Genomic DNA, 27,500 nt, shown 5'->3' with positions numbered 1-27,500 from the left:
CTTCAGCAGTTACTCTGTCTTTCACTGGAACAAAAACAAGTTTCCACAATGCGATCGGAAGGAAACCCTTTAATAATATTTACACACACACACACACACACACACACACTTCTGACAGTTAAATCTCATCATACAAGGCATTTCATCGTAATCAGCACTAATGTGATGTCTGTGAGGTAACTGCACTAAGATACTACACACACACACACACACGGTATAATTTAACACCTGGTCCTGTAAGTTATTTGTCATGTGGAAGATTTAACATTGTGATCATGAGGATGTTCAGGTTGCTTCATGTCACCGGTGTTGCACTGATCATTATCTACCGCTAGAGGGCAGCAGAGTAAAGCAAATTTAAAGCTACCTTGAGTCGGGATTTTAAAGTGTATAGAGGTGTAAGAAAAAATATTACCACTAACTCCAGCTCCCTGCTCCTTTTTACACATAAGGGCATTTATAAGAGGAAGATTTGTCTCTCACCCAGTTGGCATTCCTCTCCATAAAACCCAGGAGGACATTTTTCTTGACATTTTCCTGTTTTGGGGTCACATGATGAACCGCCAGGACAGTCACAAAGCTCTCGGCAATCAGTGCCGTAAAAGCCAGCACTACATTCTGCAGAGAGAAACAGATGAGTTTGTCTGTTGAATTCTATCAATTCTACTCATTATTACTGCTGCATCACATCACTCAGCACTTCTGATATTATATGAAGTATCTTGTCCCAGCGCACCTGCCTGGCAGTGGTTGCCGTGGTACCCAGGTTTGCAGTTACACGTCCCGTTCTGGGCGTTGCATCCGAGCGAATTCTCCTGAACACAGTCGCAGTCGTGTGAACATCCAGTCCCGAACGTCCACCTGGGACACGCTTCATCCAGCCGGAGACACAACACAGAGTTTCATTAGCCACGAAGTAACTTATTTACTGTAACTACTTCCCACTTCCTGCTCACTATATACCTCCATCTCACTTCCTCTTCCTGCCTACTATATACCTCTGTCTCACACACAGTGAATTTTGTTGGCAGTCACTCATCAGTATTCAGTATTCGGATCAGTATTCAGATAAGAATACAAATCAGTATTCAGTATTCAGATAAGTATTCAGTGTTCAGGTCAGTATTCAGTATTCAGATCAGTATACAGATAACTAATTCAGTATTCAGATCAGTATTCAGTCTTCAGCTCAGTATTCAGTATTCAGATCAGTATTCAGATCAGTATTTAGTATTCAGATCAGTCTTCTGCTCAGTACTCAGTATTTGGATCAGTCTTCAGATCAGTATTCAGTACAGTATTCAGATCAGTATTCAGTATTTTAATCAGTATTAAGCTCAGTATTCAGATCAGTATTCAGTATTCAAATCAGTATTTAGTGTTCAGATTAGTATTTAGTGTTCAGATCAGTATTTAGTGTTCAGATCAGTATTCAGATCAGTATTCAGTATTTGGATCAGTATTCAGATCAGTATTCAGTATTTGGATCAGTATTCAGATCAGTATTCAGTATTTGGATCAGTATTCAGATCAGTATTCAATATTTGGATCAGTATTCAGATCAGTATTCAATATTTGGATCAGTATTCAGATTAGTATTCAATATTTGGATCAGTATTTAGTGTTCAGGTCAGTATTCAGTATTCAGATCAGTATTTAGTGTTCAGATCAGTATTCAGATCAGTATTCAGTATTTGGATCAGTCTTCAGATCAGTATTCAGATCAGTATTTAGTGTTCAGATCAGTATTCAGATCAGTATTCAGTATTTGGATCAGTATTCAGATCAGTATTCAGTATTTGGATCAGTATTCAGATCAGTATTTAGTGTTCAGGTCAGTCTTCAGATCAGTATTCAGTATTCAGATCAGTATTTAGTGTTCAGATCAGTATTCAGATCAGTATTCAGTATTTGGATCAGTATTCAGATCAGTATTCAGTATTTGGATCAGTATTCAGATCAGTATTCAGTATTTGGATCAGTATTCAGATCAGTATTTAGTGTTCAGGTCAGTATTCAGATCAGTATTCAGTATTCAGATCAGTAGTAAATGACACTTACACAGATGACAAAATCTTCCATATAGTCCAGCAGCACAGAAACAGCCTCCATACACACGGTGACAGCGTCCGTTATTGGGGCAGTTACATCTCCTCCGACAGAACACCCCGAAAAAGCCCTGAGGACATCCTGAGGACACACACACCGCGTCAGAGCAGAAACACAGAGGTCAAGAAGATTTAGGTCATCTGTTGATGAGGCCAAGTGATCAGTTGTGTGTGTGTGTGTGTGTGTGTGCATGTGTGTGCGTGTGTGTGCGTGTGTGTATATGTGTGTGTGTACCATCTTCACAGTGCAGGCCTTGGACCCCAGGAGGACAGAGACACTTCCCGCTCACTGGATCACAGCGCCCACCGTTCTGACACACACACACACTGTTACAGCCAACACCATACATCCCCTCAACACATGCTGAGAGAGAGAGAGAGAGTGAGAGAGAGAGAGAGAGAGAGAGACAGACAGAAGGACAGACAGACAGAATGAGAGAGAGAGAGAGAGACACAGAGAGAGAGAGAGACAGACAGACAGACAGACAGACAGACACACAGAGAGAACGGGAGACAGACAGACAGACAGACAGATTGAAGGAGACAGACAGAGAGAGAGGCAGACAGACAGACACAGAGAGAGGGAGACAGACAGACAGAGAGACAGACAGACAGAGAGAGAGGGAGACAGACAGACAGAGAGACAGACAGACAGACAGAGAGAGAGGGAGACAGACAGACAGAGAGACAGACAGACAGAGAGAGAGGGAGACAGACAGAGAGAGAGGGAGACAGACAGAGAGAGAGAGGTAGAGAGACAGACAGACAGACAGACAGACAGACAGACAGACAGACACAGAGAGAGGGAGACAGACAGACAGAGAGAGACACAGACAGACACAGAGAGAGTGAGACAGACACAGAGAGAGAACATTTAAGTACAGTATTAATCTCGGGTCAGTGTAGGAAACGTTCTTCACTTTCATAAATAATTTGCTGGTGTAATTTTATCTCTACACTTTATGATGTTGAGAGTTGAAATACACAAAATAAACTACAATCCATGTTTCTGAGAAATCGGCGAGTCTGAGAGACGTGAACGTGAGTGACCTGGAGTTACTCTTAAACATGATATAATGTTTAAACATCTAAAAAGCCTGCAGGAGAATTTATATGAAATGTGTATCTTATAGTGCCAGAAAAACATGTACACAATGTGTGTGTGTGTGTGTGTGTGTGTGTGTGTGAGGAACAGAATTCCCATCTGGATTTGATAAACCCAGTCCCCCACATTCCACACTCTGCCATTTCAGAATGAATTCACGGAGGAACTGCTAATGCATGAATGCACCACAGGTACCGCAGAGAGAAACCTGATCAGTCTGTAGCTCTGTGTGTGTGTGTGTGTGTGTGTGTGTGTGCAGCAGTACACATGTAGGAAGGAAATGTGTTCTTCAGAAGAACACTTGAGCAACCAGCTCACTAACAGAAATGATTTATTTATATAAATATCAACCTTCAGGCCACAGCGCAGGTCAGTTCCTCGCTCTGATTGGTCAGACGATTGATGATAAATCTTCTGTATAATGTAGCTTCAAGTTCAAGGCAAATCACAGATATATGCTAGCATCGTTTGTGCTTTTATAATAACAACTAGCACAGGAGCTTGTGTGACAGATGCTCACATAATATAAGTCTGATTATTTAACAGCTCCGGTGAAGCTTTATGAGAGGAGACTCTTTCCAGTCTCTCAGTTTGTGTGACAAACTCTGTTCTTTTTGCTCCTTATTAGCTTTAAGTGAAAGAGAGAGAGAGAGAGAGAGAGAGAGAGAGAGAATGAGCTGGTGAATGAACTGTTTCTAGCTGCTAGAACTACAGGCTCTAACGTGTTTCACAGACGCTCCATAACAGCACATGGTCTAATCAAGCACTAGCTAGCTGAGATCAAGGATTAATATACTTATAATAACTAGTAGGTGAGCCAGCTAGGTAATCAAGCGCTAGCTAGCTAAGATCAAGCAATAGCTAGCTGAGATCAAGGATTAATATACTTATAATTAAGAACTAGTAGGTGAGCCAGCTAGGAAATAAAGCGCTAGCTATCTAAGATCGAGGATTAATATACTTATAATGAAACACTAGTAGGTGAGCTAGATAGGTAATCAAGTGCTAGCTAGCTAGAATCAAGGATTAATAAACTTATAATGAAACACTAGTAGGTGAGCTAGATAGGTAATCAAGCGCTAGCTAGCTAGGAACAAGGATTAATAAACTTATAATGAAACACTAGTAGGTGAGCTAGATAGGTAATCAAGTGCTAGCTAGCTAGAATCAAGGATTAATAAACTTATAATGAAACACTAGTAGGTGAGCTAGATAGGTAATCAAGCGCTAGCTAGCTAAGATCAAGCAAAAGCTAGCTGAGATCAAGGATTAATATACTTATAATTAAGAACTAGTAGGTGAGCCAGCTAGGAAATAAAGCGCTAGCTATCTAAGATTGAGGATTAATATACTTATAATGAAACACTAGTAGGTGAGCTAGATAGGTAATCAAGTGCTAGCTAGCTAGAATCAAGGATTAATAAACTTATAATGAAACACTAGTAGGTGAGCTAGATAGGTAATCAAGCGATAGCTAGCTAAGATCAAGCACTAGCTAGCTGAGATCAAGGATTAATATACTCCTAATGAAACACTAGTTGGTGAGCTAGCTAGGTAATCAAGCGCTAGCTAGCTAAGATCAAGGATTGTGTAACTCCCCCCCGACTCCGACTCCGCTTGGAACGATGGCGAACCCGAGTTCGAACCCGAGTCTCCAACATGGTTGGAGACTAAGTAGTCACCTAATGAACCAAAAGAAACGGTGAAGATTTTCTGTGAAAACTTTCAGCTTTCATGTGATGGAGAGACACTTGAACATTTCTCTGGCAATGCTATTTTTTTTTTAGCAATCCTGCTAAGTTTGAAGAGAAATGCTGTTAGCAGCCATATTTAGAAAGCCTTCACTGAGTTAGGTATTAACTTCTTAACACTTACACATCTACACAAAATCCTTTCTCAGATTAGAGTGTCACAGTCACATAATCAATACTGCTGATGATACAAAGTTCATCAAGCAGGTCTTCAGAAAAACGTGAGAAACAGAAGCTCAGAGTAAGAGAACTGAAGAACCAGACGGTTTTCATTCAAAGACACGCGTCTTCACCGAGCCTGAGCTTCATTATGAGAGGAAATAGCGAGGAAGCTGAGAGTTGGAGGGGGAACGTAAGCTGAAAGACAGATTCCAGTCATCTGCTGCTTCATTCCTGGCTCAGTTTCCAGAACTTCTCCATTAAATAGTCAGTCTTTTGTCTATGACAATGAGTCAGTATCTTTATCTGGTCTGCTTTCTGTCCCTGTCTCTAATCCTGCTCCATTCAGTTCATTACACATCATGGTTCCTGATTTAGTTCCTCTTTTTTCCTTCTGGTTCTCCGTTGAATCTGATTGTGATTTTGAAGCTGGATGTTAATGATGGTTACCTTAAGTTTTCCATCCTCAGTAAGAATTTATTCTTTAGGAAATAAAGTTCACAAAAAGAGATCATTGTTAGTCCACTAGGGGGCAATAACCCGAGGTAATTGTTTCATGTTTCTTCATCAGCTAGCTAAAGTCCATTATTCCATTTGAGATCTAATCACAAATATTAAGTTCATTTCAGATTCAGGTTGTAACACTGCAAATGATGACATGTTCAATGTCCTATAACTTAAAAAGTCTGATCAAAAAACACTCCTATTCTGTTAGACCTGGGGTGTCCAATCTTATCCAGAAAGGGGCGGTGTGGGTGCAGCTTTTCATTCCATTCGTAATTCAGACCAATCAGTTTAGAGTCAGAGCTTAGAGTCAGATCTAAGGTCTCAGACCTGTGCTGTAATGAGTAATCTGATTCTTAGATCTGACTCTGAGAACTGACTTTTAGATCTGACTCTGAGCTCTGCCTCTGAGATCTGACTCTGAGAACTGATTTTTAGATCTGACTCTGAGCTCTGCCTCTGAGATCTGACTCTGAGAACTGATTTTTAGATCTGACTCTGAGCTCTGACGCTTAGGTCTGACTCTTAGATCTGACTCTGAGATCTGACTCAGAGCTCTGACTCAGAGCTCTGACTCCTAGATTTGACTCTGATGTCTTGGACTCACTCTGGTTGCAGGTGATGCCGGCCCAGCCTGCTGTACACACACAGCCGTCTCTTTCCTCTGTACACACACCGCCGTTACTGCAGTCTTCACAGGAAACACTGCAGTCTTCACCAAACGATCCGGCAACGCACACTGACACACACACACACACCACATATATATAAACTGTGAGTACAAACAATATTGAGACTTACTTCATAAATCTGCTCTGATTCACCATGTTGTGTGTGTGTGTGTAATCCTGTCTTACTGATCTTGCTAATCATGGTGAGTTCTCCTCTTTGCTCTCGGCTGCGTGTGTGTCCTGAGTAGGGTGTGTGTGTGTCGTCTGTGTCATAAGGTGTGTGTAGAGCGGCGGTGTACTGCAGGAGCTGAGGCGGTCGACGGAACAGCAGGTCAGGAAGACGGAGCACTTCTAACTGTTCTTCATCAACCACCGAGTCATCCTCTTCTTCAGGTTCAAGATCACTCTCATATAGAGCTACACACACACACACACACACACACAAACACACACACACACATCATTTAATGCAATCCTGAGTCACTGCTGCTGATCTCCTGATTTCATAGCAATAAATCACTCATTCAATTGTTATTAGTGAAAAAGACGCAGTGTGTGTGTGTGTGTGTGTGTGTAGTTGTGTGTTTGTGTAGTACTCACGAATACAGGTGTGCTGATTGTGGTCCAGCTGGAAACCTTCCCTGCAGAAACACTCGTAGGATCCTGGTATGTTGATGCAGTAGTGATTACAGCCGGAAGTCTCGAGCGAACACTCGTTAACGTCTAAAAACAACAACAAACACAAATGATTACCAAAATACTGATTTCTCATTTCAGTTCTGATCACTGCAGTAAAACTCTACTCTCTGGGGTTTATGTTTCTGTCCTGACTCCGCCCCCAATTCCTGTCACTGCTGTGTTACCTGATTGTGTTCACCTATATTATGTTAACCCTACGATGAGTCCTGCTGTTTTCCTCTGTCTGTGCCGAGATTTAGTGTTCTTCTGTGCTTTCTGGATTTGAGGGTGACCGTGAGAATGTTTTTGGTTTCTAATTATTTCTAAATATTGTCCGTGTTGCTCTCATTATTGCTGTCCAGTGGTCGGACCCTCACCATGGACTCTTACTGATATGACGATGACAGCTTGTCCACTTGAGTCCAGTCTTATATATAATCACGTTACAATATTCAGTATGACATTATTGCAAATGCTAAATCAAATAAAATCTGTTCTATGTAGTTTATTAAGTTTTATTAATATTAATATAATATATTAAGTTAGTCATTAAGTAATAATTAGTTATTAATAGCTTATTAAAGGTCAATTCATAAATCAAGTTTAACATCAGTTCTCATGATTTATTCATATTTGGTTAAGTTTAAATTAAATTAAATTAAATTAAATTAAATTAAATTAAATTAAATTAAATTAAATTAAATTAAATTAAATTAAATTAAATTAAATTAAATTAAAAACTGAAGTGTTAATGTAGGGATGCTGCTGATGGTGATGAAGACGATGATTTTTTCAATGGTCATCATTTACAGCATGAGTAAGAAATACCACACTTCAGGCCTAACAGTGGGGTCTGATAAATTACACACCAAAGTGGATTAGACTTGAGATTTCTTCCATCCATGTTAAAGTTTGATCTTATCACTGATCAGATTTTTCTATTATTAAAAAATTAATTATTTTTAAATAACATGCTTTTTAAAAATCGTTTATTATTAGGCTCTGGTTATGTCCGTCGTTAAAGTCCCCGCTTTTAATAACAATGGTCACACTCTCAACCAAATAAATAAATAAGTGTATAATCAGAATTAGGCTGCATTACACACAATTATAAATAATCAGCATTAGAGGCTATAGAGTAAATGTCGAACTCTCACCGTTACACGAGCAGCCGTCTGAGCCGAGCGTGTATCCGGGTTTGCAGCTGCACTCGTAGCCTCCTGGGTAGTTCTTACAGTCGTGATGACAGCATGACTCTTTAGTTTCACACTCATCAGTGTCTGGAAAACACACACACACACACACACACACTGAGGAAATTCCTCTTAACAGTTTAATTATTTTTTTAACTGCTGCATGGTCAGTGCAGTGAGTGTTTTCAGAGCCATGGGTTCCATGTCACAGGTTTTAGAGCCTTCAGTGGCACGTCAGCTCAATAAAGTGGATCCAAACTCAGCTTCAGATGCTCCTGAGGCTGGATCCAAACACAGGACACCATTCTGGACACTACACTGTCCATCAAAGTAAAGCTGCTGACTGGAGTCACGGATGCCAGATCGTCCAGATAAATGCATGTTAAGGAGCAGGTATAGTGTTATGTCTGAATCTTGAAGGTTGAAGCATTCTTTTCAGTTTGTGTGTGTGTGTGTGTGTGTAAAGTTGTATACCTATACACATCCTGAGATCATCAGCGAGCTGGTAGCTGCGGTTACAGGAGCAGACGGGGCCAATGTTGGTGTGTTCACACTGGTGTGCGCAACCTCCGTTATTCTTCTCACAGCCGTTCACTATCTCCATCTCAATACCTGCATGCACGCGCACACACACACACACACACACACAAATAAACAAACAAACAAAGAGTTCAGCAAGGTTTTAGTACTTGGCTCAGTCTAATCAGGGCTTCGAACAATGGCTGAAACTGTGTGTGTGTGTGTACTCACGATAGCATTGCTTCCCATCCACCCCAAGCTCAAATCCAGGGTTACACACACACCTGAAGGAGCCCTTAGTGTTCACACAGCCATGAGCACACCCGGTTCGGCCAGATACACACTCATCCACATCTGAGGAGAGAAAACAAATTCAAGGAAAACAATCAGACCATCAGATAATTAGACCTTCAGATAATCAGACCCTCAGATAATCAGACCTTCAGAAAATCAGACCCTCAGATAACCAGACCTTCAGATAATCAGACCCTCAGATAATCAGACCTTCAGATAATCAGACCCTCAGATAATCAGACCTTCAGAAAATCAGACCCTCAGATAATCAGACCCTCAGATAATCAGACCCTCAGATAATCAGACCTTCAGATAATCAGACCCTCAGATAATCAGACCCTCAGATAATCAAACCTTCAGAAAAACTTCACAGTTCACTTCAGCACCATGCTCACAATCTGTTTTGGAGTTGTGTTATATTGTTATATTTCTCAAGAATCAGTGGTAATCTTTTTCTGTGCATGTATTTTACCGTCACATCTCCTGCGGTCTGAAGCGAGTGTGTATCCCGGTCTGCATCTGCATTCTGGAACTCCATTATCACTGCTGCACAACTGACCACATCCACCATTACCCTGCAAACACGGGTCCTTCACTACACACACACACACACATACACATTTAAGCCAGTGGTCCATATACAAATTATATACAGGATTTTATTTCAGCACCAGCACGTTTGTGTGTGTGTGTGTGTTTGGGTACTTACATTCACAGTGTTTGCCGTCACTCTTGAGCTGGTATTGAGGTCGACATTCACACTTGTAGTGGTCATTTCCAAGGTCCAGACACTTTTGTTCACAACCTCCATTCTTTACTGCACAAGAGTTCACAGCTACAGTGCACACACACACACACACACACACACACACACGATTCATTAGTAAGTTTCTGAAAGCCTAAAAATGGTGTATATATATTAGATCCTTTTATTATATAGTAATAAATATAAATGAACCTTTTTTATTAGTTTGCATTTATTAAAGATATATTTTCTAATTTTTTTCTAATATATTATTAAGAGTAAATAATCATCCTATTATTTGACTGCACACAACATTAAGTGAGTCGCACTATCTGGATCTGTATTTGTTTAGTGCTTCATATATTCAGATCTGTATTTAGATTAAACAGGAATCTGAACTTTTTTGGTTCTCTCTTTTATTTTTCCAATCCATTTTCACTTGGACAGAAAATAAAAGCTAGAAAAATCAGTCAACTGAAATATGACAAGCAAATGAAAAAAGGGTGCGTCCTATTCCTATGTGTACTGTTATTTTTATTACTTGTTTAACCCACATCATGTATTCATATCCAGTTTCTTTCTTAATATAACAATCTAAAGCTTTAAAAATAGGTTTGATTTGAGAAGCCAGCACTGTGTTTGATATCAGAACGAGGGGAAGTTCAGAGCTGAGGTCTAATGCTGACTACATCAGATTCATCAGAGTGATAACATGGCCAAGCTTCAGGCTGATGATTTAACCAGAACGGAGTCATGTGACAGCGAAAAGCAGCTTCTCTCATGCATGGAGACAAACAACTGAGGACTCAAATCATCAAAACACTGTTTTTATCTTCACATTTTCACAGAACCTGGCACTGATCGACATTTTAATATTTTAATAAACCTCAAAAAAGCCATGTGCCTGTTCTATCCTACTGTGTTCACCTCTTCTATGTTTATCCTCCATAGGTTTGTCTGTTTATACTCTATTGTGTCAACTCGTGTCTCATATGTTTTGTATTTAGTTTATGTATCTACGCACTGTGTGTGCATGTGGTTATACGGTGTATATATCTGGCACTTACCTATGCATGTGCGAGCATCTGCATGTATGCGGAAACCCTCGCCGCACTCGCAGTAGTACGATCCGAGTGTATTGACGCAGTTCTGCTGACATCCACCGTTCATTTCCTCACACTCATCTAGATCTGCAGATACACACACACAAACACACACATTTACATGCACACACTCACAGATCACCTTTTTACAATGTAGCAGAGAAACCGCAACTTCTCATTCGTTAAAGGAGAAGTTCACTTCCAGAACAAAAAACTACAAATAATTTCCTCACCTCTTGTCATCCAAGATGTTCATGTCTTTCTTTCTTCAGTGATAAAGAAATGATGTTTTTTGAGGAAAACAGTTCAGGATTTTTTTCCATGTAGTGGACTTCAATGGTGCCCGCAAGTTTGAACTTCCAAAATGCAGTTTAAATGCAGCTTCAGAGAGCTCTAAACAATCCCAGCCTAGGAAGAAGGGTCTTATCTAGACAAACCATCGCTCATTTTCTTGTATACTTTTTAACCACAAAAGCTCGTCTAGCACTAGCTAGTACTACGTAAACACGTCAAAAGGCCATGCGTGACGTAGGCGGAGCTACAGACCCAGTGTTTACAAAACAAACGAGCAAAGGCCAAGGAAGTGCAAATTAGTCAAATGTTCTTTACTAACAAAATGGTACATATAACTTTGTCATTCCACAAGCAACAACTTCGGAGCAGTCCTTCTTCTTCACACTAGTAAACACTGGGTCTGTAGTTCTGCCTACGTCACACGTGACCTTTCGGCGTGATTACGTATTATGTAGCATCATTGACGCGCATCCCAGAGCTAGTGCTAGACAAGCTTTTGTGGTTAAAAAGTATACAATTTTTTATTTGCTAAGAAAATGACAGATGGTTTGGGCAGATAAGACCCTTCTTCCTTGGCTGGGATCATTTAGAGCTCTCTGAACTGTTTTCCTCAAAAAACATCATTTCTTTACTACTGAAGAAAGATACACTTCCGGAAGTGAATTTCTCCTTTAAGGTTTAATGAAAGTTTTATGTGAATGTCCATATCAATGGTAAATTATTGAGAAAGTCATTCACCTCTTCATGTTTATTACACACACTATTGTACCTGTTGTGTACTCAACAAGTCAGGGAATCAGATCTAAATCAATTAGCTTCAGTGGATTCTAAGGGGCAGCTACAATCTGCATGAATCTACAGTCTGGACTAGAAAGAAATTAGCCCTAATTAGTCCACTAATGGTGCTACTGCTCCGTCCACAAAAGTCAGAATATTTATTAACAGTTAATTAGTCCTGCTAGTCATACTAGTCATGCTAGTCTTTCTCCTGAAAGCACATTTTTATCACAATAGAATTGAAACACAATTTGGATTTAATCCAGTCTGCGATGTCATCCGTTCCTGCTTGAACCATTCACAGATTAAAAGAAGTGTGTTGTTTATTAGGTGAGACATTACTGGTCTTAATAAAGAAGAGCTAGAGGCAGGCAAGAAAGATTACAGTCAAACAACCACTTCACAAACATATTAAACCTTTGAGGCCATTAGAGTCCTTTATAGTCAACAGTTTAGAGTAAAGCACACGCTCACATGGGATTCGGATAAAGCGTGAAGTGTTCACTGTAACTGGAGTGTGACAAGAGATAGAGACAAACACATGTGAGCTCTGTTTCTGCTTTAATACATGTCATTAAACCACACACACACACACACAGCTCATGTCATGGCTCTGATATGCTTCAGATTAATTCTTTAACGGTTTCAGTAACATGACCTCACTGTGGTTTCAAAACCACAATTAAAGCCCAAGTGGACGGATGTGGAAGCTGGACTTAGACACAGCAGTAACTTTAAAAAAACAAAATTAAATCGTAGGAATACATTTGTAGTTTTTAATAATTAAAAAAGTTATATTATAACATTGTATTTATAATTCATTTGTTGATGCATTTTTGAGGAAGCAGAATTTGAGCTGTAGACTGATGAGTGTAATTAAAATAGAAATCTTTGCACTGATCTTGCATGTGGTTGTGGTTTAATCTCGGTGAAAAATGATTCTCCAGCTCAGGTCTGTGACTGCATTTCAATCTAACACAACTGCAACACAGTGATGGAAGTGATTCAAAAAGGGAATTACATTCATTCAAATGCAAAGCTGGGATAAAATACTCATCCTAGCAGCATCCACAGGGACACTTCAGTCTCTGTCTCCAGCAGACTGTTCACTGGTCAGCACCATCTTTATATATCTCTCTTGTAGTGTATTGTGTTGTCTCTTTGCACTGTCTCTTTTCTTGCACTGTTTGCACCAGGTTGTACACATGCACTATAGAGTTAGGGTTGAGGTTAGGATTAGGAGTTAGAATTAGGGATTAGGATTAGGAGTAAGCGTTTAGGGTTAGAGTTAAGGGTTAGGGTTTAGGATTAGGAGTTAGGGTTTAGGGTTAGAGTTAAGGGTTTGGGATTAAGGTTAGGATTAGGGGTTAGGGTTCAGGGTGAGAGTTTAGTGATAGGTTTTAGGATAAGGGTTAGGGGTTAGAGTTAAGGGTTATGGTTTAGGATTAGGGTTAAAGTTAGCATTAGTGGTTAGGGTTTAGGGTTAGAGTTGAGGGCTAGGGTTTAGCATTAGGGTTAGAATTAGGGTTTAGGGCTAGAGTTAGGGGTTAGGATTAGGAGTTAGGGTTAAGTATGAAGGTTTAAGGTTAGGGTTAATATTTAGGGGTTATTCATGAATAAAAACATGAATGAATGAATAAATGGTTAGGGTTTAGGGGTTAGGGCTACCCTAACCCATGTCAGTACGTTCATTGTTTCACTTTTTAGCCCTTGTCTTGTATTGTCTTATGTAGCTGTGTCTTTACATAGCACCAGGTCCTGGAGGAACGTTGTTTCTATATTTCTAAATTTCACTGTGTACTGCATATGATTGAAATGACAATAAAAGCCTTTTGACCTTGCTGTGACCTTCACCATGTTTGGATCAGTTTCAAAATCTAATAAGTTCAACCACTGGTTGCAAGAATAATTCAACATAAAACTTTCAGCCCCTCGTTCCTGCAATATTCAACTAATGAGAATCTCAGACAGACTGAAAACGTCACACCTTCACCACCTAGTGACTTAAAATCTGAAGAAATGAAGCAACATATGAACAATGCAATTAAGGCTTTGCTCTCCTGTGTGGTACGTGTTTGGATTGTCACTCCAATAAAAGTGATAAATTTCCCGCTTTTCACGTCTGATTCCTCTCTGGCATGGGGTCTGGTTTCAGAGGTTAATGATACCTTCCTCACTCATTTTTTTTCCTCACTCGTCCATTTAGCATACTCTAATAAACCAGACCGCAGATATTTATCTCTTTGGCGAGCAGCTGCAACGTTTTCAACTTCCAACATCCAGCTTTAATGATCGCTGCTGTGTAAAGGAAGCCTCGTAAAAAAAGGTTCTGTAGTTTTGAGATATTCTGGAACATCCATTTGGAATGTTTTCGGAATGCTGGAACATGCTTCTGTGCGCAGGGAACACAAACATATCCAGCTTTCCTCAGGAGGAATCTACCTGTCCATTCCAACATCTGCTGAACATATCCATTCCAGACCTGCTTCCTGTGTGTGTGTGTGTGTGTGTGTTCCAGAAAACAGCCCATATTTTATATAAATAAAATGGGTATAACGTAAGTTATAACAGGAGCCTTAACTATACATTGAGCTATAAATGGTTTAAAACCATGACATTTACTAAAAAAGCAAAAAATTGCTCTCTACAAATTGGTGTGAATTAAATAAAATAAAAAAAATACTTTCCACACATCCTTACAGCTATCATTACACCACTCTTGTATTGAGTTATTTTTATTTTTATGAATGATCTCAGTAGCAGGTGTCACTCATTAATAAACAGTAAGGACATTGTGCTGCTGTAGTAAGTCTGTAAGAGTTGCTATACCACCATTATTGAGATTTTTAGATGTTGTTGTTCTGTCATTCTGATACGTCCTAATCCTAATCACATGTATGACTTCAGACACTAGATCTGATCTGAGCAAGACGTCGCTGCAGATAACAAGGAACTGAACGGATGAGTGTGTCCCTTGACTGCTCAGTGACCTTCTGTAAATGAGATAGAGGTAGATCTTTGACCCAAGAACATGACTGAATTTAATCCCTGCTTCTATATGGAAAAGCATTCTACATCTCATGAGAGCCATTACACTTTTATAAAGATCTTCTCTCTCTCAATCTCTTGCTCTCTCTGTCACTGTTTTATTTCAATACACACACACACAGTATTCTGTATTCATTCAGCACTTTATCAGTTCTTGTTTTTTTCTCAAACATGACAAGAAGCTACTGCTGCCCTTTCACCCATTCTCTCTCTCTCTCTCTCTCTCTCTCTCTGTCTCTCTCTGTCTCTCTCTCTCTATCTCTCACTATCTCTCACTTTCTGCACCCTGAGACCTGTAGTTCACTCAGAACACAGCGTTCAGCACAACAGCACCGTGTGGTAAGTTCACTCAGCAGATTCTTTCTCCTAAAACAATGCTGGCATGTGCTTATGTGTCTCAGGGATGGTGGAAATCATAAACTAGCTCTTCTGTCAGACTAGTAAAAGATCCAGTGTGATACCCAGGCCAAGGTTTTCCTGCCCTGAAAGCTAACTAGGCTAAAAAGTGGTCACTTATTTAATGTAATACCTATATGTAAAGCTAGTTAGCCAATTAAGTGCAGTAATACAGAGAAGATTCACAGTTCAGCATGAAGGGAATTTCAGTAGATAAGTCATTCATTTGCACTACACAAAACACACCACAGCAAGCATGACTGAGTTCATCACTAGCATTAGATTAGCTAAGTTAGATAGCTAGCTCAGTATGCAGGTTGTGCAGTGAAATGATTCCAATTTTTTTTTGTCCACCTTTTATCATTTGTATATCAGAGGTTAATGGGTCAAAGCCACAAAACTGAAATTGAAATTTGATCACTGTTAACTAATTTCATCCAAACTCCCAGTGTTTCGCGAGTCTACGCTATAAACTATACGCTATACATACCACAGCTTTGGTATTTAGCAAAGAATTCCATATTTTGCTAATCAACTCTAGTAACAAGTTAGCAAAGGTTTAATTGTTAAATCTCCTTCCTGTCAATCGCCTCGTAGCTCATTCTGTGACTATGATGTACTCAATTTTAGCCATTTTCTTTTCTAAATATGTATGATGCAGCGAAATACTAACTGAAAGGCAAAAAATGTCCGAAGCTGAAATTTTTGACAAGCACTTCCCGTCCATAAAAATTCTAGGATGCTGTGAAAGTTCCAGAAGATTAGATTTAAGAGCTTTTGATAGCTTAATATAAAACATTCCATGTTGCTGGTGACCTTGTTCTTAAAGCTAGCCTCGAATGAACCTCCTGTAATGATCAGATGATGTATTGTGTTAGTAATAACATGGAGAGCGTGTGTTTGTTACCCTGGCAGGTTCTGCCGTCCGGTCCGAGTGTACTGCCCTCAGGGCATTTACAGTAGAAACTGCCGATGGTGTTGCAGCATGTTCCCTCACATCCTCCGTTTGACTTCTCACACTCATTCACATCTGCAGAGAGAGAGAGAGAGAGAGATCATGGTGAATGACCCACATTGTACATTAGGTTCATATAAATCACCAAGAAACTGAGGATTTGGAAATTTCAGACATTGTTTTAGATTTAATCTTTTGGCAGCAACTAGTTCAAACATAACTGAGATCATTTTTAGCTCAAGGGCCCAAATGTGGCCTTAGATTTCAAAACACAGCCTTACACATATTTACAACCCTTATAGCAGGGGTCCCTAAACTACAGCCCACAGGCTGAATGTGGCCCGCCTCCACATTTGGACCAGCCCTCTAAACCAGGGGTCCCCAACCACGGCCCCCTGCTGGGCAGTGAATCACTAGAGCTCAGTCTCTAGTGAATGTCACTAGAGAGCTCCTCCTATCAATCACCCCCCGCCCTTGGGCCAGGAAAGAGTGCCTGTGTTCAAAGAATACAAGCTGCATCAACACTATGAAACCCACCACAGAGACCAGTATGCTAGCCTGCAAGGCCAAATGAGAGCAGACAAAGTGTCGAAGCTAAAAACTGGACTATCAACTCAGCAGAATACGTTTGTATGCCAAACCCAGCTGAACCAGTCATCCTTTCAAACTAGCTTTCAGGTAGCAAAGTTGATTGCCACCAGCATTAGGCCATTCAGTGATGGTGAGTTCATCAAGAAATGTATGAATGCTGTTGCGGAGGAGGTGTTTCCCGATAAAAAAACGTCTTAAATGCGGTGAGTCTATCCACAAGTACAATCACCAGAAGAATTCAAGAAATAGCGGGAAAATGCCCAGCTGCAGGAGACATTTTAATTTTTTGCATTAGCACTGGATAAGACCAATGACGTGCCGGACACAGCACAACTGCTAATTTTTGCCAAACAATGGGCGAGTTGGTCACTGAATAGCACTGAATATGAAAAAATGCCATTATGATAGTTATAATGCTCTTTTAATAGGCTATATATCTCTTGAAAAGAAATTTCAAAACATTTGTCTGTATGATGCATAACAAAATAATAAACTATTCTAGCATTAGAAGGCTTAATAAATACATTTAAATTCATGATCAAATCTCCACAATAATACTAGAAGTCACTCCAGCCCATGTCATTTTCTGGTACAGACTGACCTGGCCCTCCCATTAAAGAAAGGAAAAATGATGTGGCCCTCACAGAAAAAAAAGTTTGGGGACCCCTGCCTTATAGGATCTTTGGTTCTCTTTCTCACTCTTGGAGAACCCTTAAAGCTTCGATATCAAATCCTGCATTAAAGTGTTTTCCTATCATAAAGGGTTGTAATTAATAGATCTATGTAAGAGAAGAAGGCTTATTTCTTGTACATGAATGACATCATCTTAATTTTTAATATACAGGTACGTATACAGGTTTTATTTGTGCCTCCATCACTCTAAGAGACTCTACAGAACCGGATATGTTTTTATGAGGACTTTTAACTAATGATGTTCTAGAATTTCTCAACACATAAGTGCTAGAACTGAGATGTTCCACAAACTCTACCTGGTGACGAAACTATTTTAGCTCAGTCTTATTCTTAGGAGCTCAACAAACTTCCTGAAATGAATCATCCCTCTGTCTGTTCATGGGACACACTCCAGGTTCACAGAGACCCTGAGCAGGATAAAGAGATGACTAAATATAAATGAAATGAAGTACACAAAGAAGGAAGCACTGACCAAGAGAGAGCACACAAAAACTCAGCATGTCTCTTAAACTTGATAATCAGGAGGTCAGAGGTCACTTGGCAGCTCTGTGTTTGTGTTTGTATGATGAGACAAGACCCAGATGCCTTCCACCGATCTCTCCAACACTGAGCCCAGAGTCTGCACGGAAACGTCACAGGTATTTCTAATGAAACCCCCCGCTGAAGAACAGAGCTGGCTATTCGATGCTCTCACATCTGTTTGTTCTTGAACCCTTCATCCACTTCTCATACACACACACACACACAGTGTTCAAATAGCTTCCAGCTTTCTTGTTTATTTACATCTTGTTAAGTCACTTCCTTTAGTACATGCTCTGTAATAATGTCTGCAAATAACACACACACACACACACACATACATTAAAGCTTTCAAACAGTTCACACTCTTCCTCCTGGAGACCCTCAGGGGTCAGCACTTACTCCTCTTTCATTCTTCTCATATACTAAACCCCTGGGGATCAGTGATTACATCTCATGGTGCATCTTATCGCTTCTCTGTTGATGACACACCGTCTCTTGTCCTCCAAGAGTGGTTGTCTCTCACCAGATATCAGACTTTTTAATCTGAATTAATCAGATCTCAACTGATACTGTTACCAATACAGCAGGTCTCCAGCCTGGACCTGTCAATCACCCGACATCCTCCACACCCAACCGATACACCCTCACAGATTTCTTCTTAACTTCAGAAGAACTTATGATCTTATCTGAGTAGAAAACCTTCCTAAATAAGGCCTGAGTTATTTCAAGTCAACTTTCAGGTCAACTTCCTGTGATGTCTTTACTGAGCACATTGCGCTGATTTTCTGTCTGCAGCAACAATCAAAACCAAAACCACACTCCAGGCATCACATTATTTCACATTACACAGGCTACACAGCAGTACTACAACTACACACCTGCTTTGTTATGTCTTTTTTCCTTATCTTCACCTGTCTCCGGCTGCATGTTTGCAGATCCCTAGAAACCAAGGATGGGTCGCCATGATAACATCCCAGGCCACACCCACACTTGATCTCTAAAGTTCTGCATAATCATCATCATCTTCATCATCATCATCAGGAATGAACAGACCACTGACATGTAAATCTTGATGAATTAACGTGGCTTGATTTTCGATTCCATTATATCTCTACCTCTACCTATATGTCATTCCCTCTCTTCAATTCTCTCTCTCTCTCTCTCTCTCTCTCTCTCTCTCTCTCTCTCTCTCTCGACCCCAGCCCCCCAATTCTCAGATCAAATCTGTGTTTTGTTCACTTCACTCTAATTAATCTTCCAGTGACTGAAACTGACACACAGGGCGGAAGGATAGAAAGACAAAGAAGTGGTACATCGTGATGATATGGAAAATATTACAAGTTAACCTATCCCTAGCGTAAAGCCGAGCAGCTGAGAGGTAAAGATTCTTGCTGAATGTTTCAGCTCATTTTTGAGCTAGCTCACTGGCCACATGTAGTTTTTGTAGCTAATGTAATACAGTAGGTTGAGCTAGCATGCTAGTGGTTTGTCAGTGTTGGTTATGAGATTCAGTGCTTCATCATCACTGTATATTTGACCCTGGCTAGCGTCACTACTCTCTCGGGTGTTTAACTGTGAGATGATCACATGTTGTGTTTTGCACCGAACTTTGTTTACCTCGGTTTTGTCAGTGTCTGGACGCACCTCCACATTCTAGATTGTGCTTTTAATATGTCTAAAAAGAAACAGTCTGGCATTTGCCCTTATCCAAAGCAACTTACAATTTATCACATTTTATACAACTGGGAAAATTAGGGTTAAGGGCCTCGCTCAGGGGGGCAGCAGTGGACGCTTGGTGGACCTGGGATTTGAACTCACAACCTTCTGATCAGTAGTCTAACACCTTAGCCAATAAGTTACCATACCACATCTGCTGGCTGCTAGATTGCCTCAGACCATGTGTGTTATGCAGCATGATGTAGGATTCAGAAGATGCAGACCTTTTACGTTGTTTGCTCCTCTTTCATCAACACAGACTGGTACAGTGATGAACACTATTACTGATCTCTTTAAAATCCCAAGATACACTACATGGCCAACAGTATCACACTCGTATATGGTCCCACAACCCTGTTCCAGCACAACAATGTCTCTGTGCACAAAGCAGCTCCAGGAAGACATGGTGTGTGAAGGTTAGAGTAAAGAACCCAAGTGTCCTGCAAAGAGCCCTGACTCAACCCCACTAAACACTGACTGAACCCCAGACCTCCTCACTCTTACAACATCAGTGTCTGATCTCACTAATGCTTTTGTAGCTGAATGATCACTAATCCCCACAGCCACACTCCAACAGTCTAGTGGAAAACCTTCCAGGAAAGTGGAGCTCATTAGAACAGCAACTCCATGATCATGCCTAAGGTTTCACATGGGTATCATTTTAGCCGTATGACTCCACCACTAGGGGCAAGGTCTCTCTTGTCACCTGAAAGGAGCATCTCATTCATTTCCAGGATAAAAATTTTCATCCGAGTTGCTTCACATTTAAGCTCCAGGTCAGCATAGAAAATATCATCATCTGTAAATAACCTTCTACACCTCCATTCTTGGATTCATCTTCACATCCTCTCCATGAAAACCACAAACATGGGTGGAGACGAGACTGGCGTGTGTCAGAGTCTTTCACCTCCTTACACCTTTTCAGCTCAACAATTAGACTCATCATATGATCAGAAGACAGAAAGTGTTGGTTGCAGACCCACATACACAGTTCAGCAGTGCGTTTGAGGAGCCGCACGGCACACAGACGCTTTGATTTATACTTCTTTTGTTTTATTTATGACATATGAAAGTGACACCGGCCCAAGTTTTTTAGAAACAGCTCTAACGCACTGACCGTAGCTCTTTTATTATGAGTCTGCTCTTTCTCCATCCATGCTGCACCATCCTGGTTTCAAAATAAATCTGAGTTATGGGTTACTCAGAATGAACCAGAAACAGAAACAAGCTCTGATTTGTTTTACAGACTCAGAACAGAGGCTTTAGGGAAAGGAAGAATGAATTCATAGGAAATGCAGCCCTGCTGTACGCTGTACCCTAGCATTATAAAATATGATTGACAAGATTAAAATCTGTTCGATTCGACTCTAAAGTGAAACCGGGTCTCGTCCAGATTCTACTGCAGAACTGTACTGAGAATAATTTGTATTTTGTATAATTTGAAATTTTTTGACATGACGGTCTACAGCAGCCTGTGTAACACTTCACATGCTTTTTATGAACCTTTATAAAAATAGAAATAGTGATAGATATAGTCTCAGCTTAATCCACAGCGATTCTGATGAGGGCCAATCAAACGATCTAGTGTCTAATCTGATCTAGTGTCCATCTGACTAATCTGGACATCTGTTTACAATAATAACAGCACAATGAAATGTCATAAAACTTCAATTCCTCTGATACCATGAAGTTAATATCAAGCACATTGTTTTTCCTTCCAAATATGGTCCAATCTTTAAAAACTTTGGGTCACACCATAGTAAAACCAATCCAAACAAAACCTCTGATACAGAGGACGATATGTCCGTAAGCTGCAAATGAACTTGCCTGCAATGTCACCAAACAGGACGTGAGACTCATGCCATAGTAAATATATGGAAGCTCAGTGGGGCTGAAAAGGTGAATCAGGATGAGAAATGAGCGTTCAGTATCTGTTCAGTAGATTAGCATTCGTTCAAGCCTTCATCAGCGACAGATCCCGCCGTTTGTATCAGCAGTTTCTGGGAAAATATTCAGAGAGGAGTCTTGTATTTCACCGGCATCATTAAGCGATTCATTATTCACTTTTTAAGAGATTCACAGATATTAGGGTCCATGTAAATGCTCTTATTGTAAAGAAGCAAAACAGATACACAAGCCATGAAGCTCATATAAATAGCGAAAATGGAACAAACCACAAAAAACAGCCTCACATATGAAAATGGTATGAAACTCATATGAAATATTTGGGATAGCGTGAGGGTCAGTGGTTACAGCGAATTCCTACAACAACCTGAGGTTTCTGTTCTGGGCACAAAGATGGATATTTATTTAAAGACATCAAAACAGTATTGTTTTGGGAAAATGACTCCGTCTCCCTCGCTTTCTCTCTCATTTATTATTTTTTTCTTGGCTTTTGGAGTCCCCTTTTTCTCCAGTGCATAAACTCAGATGGAAAGTCCATTGATGACGGTGCACAGAAGGCTGTCTCAGGAATATCCGCTGTCTCCGAGCCCCAGGAGACACACTGTAACGACTCGCACAGAAATCAGCGCTAAACGTATGCAGACCTTGTACAGTGCTGGGGCCGTTTATTAGTTAATCAGGTTCAGCTGCTAGTCTTTACACATCCTCCACATTTCGAGCGCATGCATTAAGAAGGTGAAGGATCTTCTCTTACTGTTAGCACAGGAACCGACGGAATCATCATACATACTACAGCCGAGAGCGCTCACTTTATCAAGGAAACCTGATTAAAGGACACAAACACAGTAACACAATGGCGAAGACTGAAAACACACACACGATGCCACAGTCCCTGTCTGTATATGTCTCTGTTTAATCCTTCCCACAAACCAGAAGCTTATGGTTACTACTGCAACCCCGAATGAATTTTTTAGATGACTTTCTAACTTTTGCCTAAGATTAAGTCAGTTTAAAGAAATAGAAAATGCTGTCATCTCTCAAGTATTTCGGACACACACACACACACACACACACACACACCATAACAGTGAGGTGTAAAGCCCTACAATAAACAGCTGAAGGTGTCTGATTTAACACCAGACCAGCCGTGTTGAGCCCTGTGTAAACACTGACTTCAGTTTCCTGACTCTTTATTACAAACCTATGCACACACACACACACACAGACGGTTTGGAATTTATGTGGTTAATAGTAGGGATAGGTGAACACGACTTAAATATGATTACTTTTACTTAAAATTGCTCCAAATGCAATACACACAGCTCACTGGAAAAGGTTGTGTATTTGTACACCTGTACATTCGACTTTAAAGAAATAGTCACACACACACACACACACACACACTGCTTTTACAGTCTCTGTGAAAGCCATTAACCATCCATACATGAACATGAATCCAAACAAAAAGACTCTTAACTCATTTCTATAGTAACTGTTCATCACCAGGGAGGTTCAGGGAAGGAGTCTCCAGTGTCAGAACTTTGTACCAGTTTCTTTTCCACCTTCGGGACACAGATGAGTTTCTGGCTTATATTCAGGATATTGGTGTCTTCCTCTTTTGAGGCGGTGAGGAAATGACTGTTTACAGCTGCTATAACTTAAGAAGTTAAGAAATTTTTCTTAGAGATGGTCCACAGAATTCAGAATAAAAAGTAAAAATAGAAAGAGTTTACTATTTAATGAATTAGAAAAGATTGTTCTTTGCCAAATGAAATACATTGTGCTGAAAATAATCCTCGTCAATATCTGCAGCAACTCTTCCTCCACTGTGAGTTTATTTTTGTCAAATTTTTTATTATTTTTTACCAATGTTAACGTATTTATTCATAACGTCACACTTCTGTGTATTATTGCTTGCATATCATCTCATTTATCACAAATACAGCCACCTGCTTCTTACCTGAGGTTTAATTTTATAGATTTTCTTTTTTTAACTGGGCAACATGATCACCTGACCTCATCTAAATACAGAGCAGTGGGCAGGAAGGGTCTGATAATAAGGCTCTGGTCCCTGGGAACAGAATTTGTGTAGTCTGTGCAGCTGTACACAAGTATGAGTGTTTATTGCTTACAACTGTGTGTGTGTGTGTGAGAGAGAGAGAGAGAGAGAGAGAGAGACTCTGTGCCTGAGGGTTTCCCGTCTACCTCCTGCTGCTTTCTTAGTCTTTATATGCTCAGATTGTTAACAGAAAATGCTGACTCATGATTTTGAGTCAGAGTGCTGGTTCACTGACTCGACACCTTGTGTTTCTTCTGCCACATAACATCAGTGTTTCTCAAACAGAGGGAGAGACAGAGAGGGAGAGAGAGAGAGAGAGAGATGTGGATATTGGATGCTGGATGTTAGATGTTGGATGCTGGATGGTAGATCCCAGTGACAGTGTGAGAAATGGTTCCAGTGTCTCAGAGCATGGTCGTGTTGTAATGAGCTTCAGACAGCACTAGGGGCCAAAACAGGGGCATTAACACAGAACAGACTGAACACACTGACATCCTAGATTGGAAACAGAACTGTGTGTGTGTGTGTATGTGTGTGTGTGTGTGTGTGTGTGTGTGCGCACCAATGTTGCCCCAAACGATGAATATTAAGTTCATGAATCAACATGATAAATCTCTCCATGCTACTCTTTCTCCAACACAGAATGTGTCTATCTGTCTAGTCTTTATTTCTCTTCTCTTGAGGCTTCTTCTAATAAAATCTGACAAACCCTCACAAACACTTCACACCAGCTTCCATGCAAAAGAACAGACACACTCAAGCAGCTAATACTAAGCTAGCTTCCTTCATGGCTTTGTTGCACCTCTAAACCACCTTCTGAACAGTTAAAGCGACACGGCTGAGGACAGGAGCTTTCAACCGATCAGATATCGCTCTCAGGTGCCAGAGACGTCATGTTTTACATCAAATGATAAATGAATTCTCCAGACTGCTGTCAACAATTTAGTCAGTGCTACTATGACATCATCAGGAAGATAACATCATGACATCAGATGTTCATGAAGACAACACCATTACATCATCAAATGCTCAAGAAGAAAATATCATGATATCAAATGGTGAAGACATCAGGACCTCGATGCTATCAATAATTACTTAAAAACACCATGACGTCAATAATTAAAGAAAGCAACAACATGACATCAACTGCTGAAGGAGAAACACTATGACATCAACTGCTAAAAGAGAAACACTACGCTATGACATCATCCGCTGCTCAAAAACACACATCAATGCTGAAGGAGAAATACTAAATACTAAAGGAGGAACACAATGACATCATCAACTGCTAAAGAAGGAGCACTATGACATTATCAACTGCTAAAGGAGAAACACTATGACATCATCAACTGCTTAATGAGAAACACTATGACATCATCAACTGCTTAATGAGAAACACTGACATCATCAACTGCTTAATGAGAAACACTGACATCATCAACTGCTTAATGAGAAACACTATGACATCATCAACTGCTTAATGAGAAACACTGACATCATCAACTGCTTAATGAGAAACACTATGACATCATCAAATGCTCAGTTAGTTGATTGCTCAGTAAACATGTGAGGCTCTGAGACTGAGCTGAACTCTCTATGTGATGCTTCTAACCTTGGATTCAAGCTCTGAAATTTACTCACTGTGCCCTGCTCACTACATCCAAAACTAAATCAATTATATTCACACACACACACACACACCTTTAAACCTGGTACTGAAAGGTGAAGTGTAATGACTTTTGTTGAAGTAACTAAATCTCCTCCACACCTGCTGAAGCTACAGCAGCTGAATGCACAGAATCAGTCATTAGGTCTCAGCTGAGCAGCTCCTTGTTCTTACTCAGAGGAACATCTACAGTCTGAAGGCAGTGAGAAAACCTTCTGCCTCCTGTCCACAGCCCCATGCGGTTCTCCCCCGAGTCATCTGGCCTTAATAGCTTTAGCAGCATCAACTGCACTTTTTATCTGTTCTATCAATCACATCTCTGCCTCACTTACTGCAAGGACAAGTCTGAAAACACACCATGATGAACGTTCAGTAAGTTCTTCACATGTTCCTGCAACGTTCTACAAATGCCTGCTGCTTTAAAAACCAAAACTAATAAAAACTAACATTATAGAAACCTTACTGTTTGTATTCCATTAACATTTATATAGATAAAGATGTCATGGAGAAATGTTACAAACATTATATAAAATTATTCTAAATCTTTTAACCCAAAAGTTAACAGAAGCTTCATTATTCAGAAAGCGAAATTAAATGCTGATCTTCACTGATACACCTGTTTACAAGCAGGGGCTGGGAAGTCGTGTGAGAGTTCTGTTTCACCAGATGGAGAAAAGATCATGAAATGGTGAGAGAGAGAGAGAGAGAGAGAGAGAGAGAGAGAGATGTAAACAAATATAAATACATTATTATTCAGAATGAACAATTTACAAACACAAATCATCACACATCACAATCCTGCCCTGATTCTCTCCTTTACTTTCTCCTACATAAAGTTGTCCTATAAAACTTTATGATCTACTTTTTTATCTCGGGGGGTGGGGGGGGTGTGATAGAGCATGAGAGATAGAGAAGAAGGGTATAAAAAGGGAGAATAATAGAGAGAGAGGGAGAGAGAGAGATGGGGGAGAGAGAGTGAGAGAGAGAGAGATGTGATAGAAGCATAAGAGATGGAGAAGAAGGGTATAAAAAGGGAGAAGAAGAGAGAGAGAGAGAGAGAGAGAGAGAGAGAGAGAGAGGGAGATAGAAAGATGAGGGGGCGAGAGAGAGAGAGAGAGAGAGAGAGAGAGAGTTCTGTTCTGTTTTGATCATCAGAAATTCAGGCGAGATCAACTGGCTTTCAAAGCAACTACAAAGAAGCTGCACTTGTCAGAAATACTTGAAAGAGGCTATAAAGCAAAGCTGTGTCCTCTTGGCCTTGGGCAATGACACACACACACACATACACACACACACACACACACACACATATACACACACACACAAAACACACAACACTACTTTGTCATGTAAAAACCCCTCTAGTGAAAGTGAATGACCAGCTGATAGTAAACTCAAACGACAGACTAAAACAAACACACAAACGGACAGTGACAAATTCCTGCCAGAGTTCACACACCAGTGTACACTCACACACACCCACACACAAATCAGTGGCAGGATGTGTGTGATGGTGATGGAAGGACTGCTAACCCCAGGCAAAGGAAAAAACTTTCACCTTTACACTTCCTGTACACACACACACAAACACACACACACACACACACACACACACAAACACACACACAGAAAATAGCCATGCTGATACCTTGAATTAGAAAAGATAATATTTGTTATGTAAGTAATCTTTTATTAACACTTTTGACCACTTTCCTTTAACAAACCAACAGCATGACTGGCCACAGGGAAAATGTGTGTGTGTGGGGGGGGGCTGGGTGAAGAAACTGGAGACTTCCAGCATTCGTCAGAAACCAAACTGGACTTGAAGTAAACAGAGGACTTGGATGTATAAGGAAATCTGTTCAAGTGTTCGTGTTGTTGAAGTGAAGCATAGTGGTGGGAGCATGGTGTTGTGAGGGAGCGTTTCATCAGTACTGAGGTCAGAGTGGACGAAACCAACACTGCTACAACATCAGGTCAGATCGAAGGTCATAAAGGTACACTACATTTGAACATCGTGGAGTGTTACACAGTTTTACAGTTACTTT

General features: G+C 40.3%; 1 protein-coding gene across 2 annotated transcripts in view; it reads right to left on the bottom strand.

Moving 5' to 3' along the window:
- megf6 (multiple EGF like domains 6) overlaps positions 1-27,500 on the bottom strand; it is a 57,162-nt gene that overhangs the window by 19,531 nt on the left and 10,131 nt on the right. For both annotated transcript variants that reach the window (XM_058413006.1, XM_058413005.1), the window contains exons 5-18: positions 16,253-16,375; positions 10,795-10,917; positions 9,692-9,817; positions 9,455-9,577; positions 8,920-9,042; positions 8,644-8,781; positions 8,134-8,256; positions 6,899-7,021; positions 6,485-6,715; positions 6,235-6,366; positions 2,344-2,472; positions 2,062-2,190; positions 737-871; positions 484-618 (exon numbers count right to left, since the gene is read on the bottom strand). In XM_058413006.1, coding sequence (XP_058268989.1) covers positions 484-618; positions 737-871; positions 2,062-2,190; positions 2,344-2,472; positions 6,235-6,366; positions 6,485-6,715; positions 6,899-7,021; positions 8,134-8,256; positions 8,644-8,781; positions 8,920-9,042; positions 9,455-9,577; positions 9,692-9,817; positions 10,795-10,917; positions 16,253-16,375 — 1,893 coding nt within the window. The remainder of the gene's footprint in view (positions 1-483; positions 619-736; positions 872-2,061; positions 2,191-2,343; positions 2,473-6,234; positions 6,367-6,484; positions 6,716-6,898; positions 7,022-8,133; positions 8,257-8,643; positions 8,782-8,919; positions 9,043-9,454; positions 9,578-9,691; positions 9,818-10,794; positions 10,918-16,252; positions 16,376-27,500) is intronic.

This window comes from Hemibagrus wyckioides, linkage group LG17, assembly GCF_019097595.1.
Source record: "Hemibagrus wyckioides isolate EC202008001 linkage group LG17, SWU_Hwy_1.0, whole genome shotgun sequence".
NCBI classification, from domain to species: domain Eukaryota; kingdom Metazoa; phylum Chordata; class Actinopteri; order Siluriformes; family Bagridae; genus Hemibagrus; species Hemibagrus wyckioides.
Note: the sequence above shows the minus strand (reverse complement) of the source record. Positions and strands in the feature narration are given on the sequence as shown.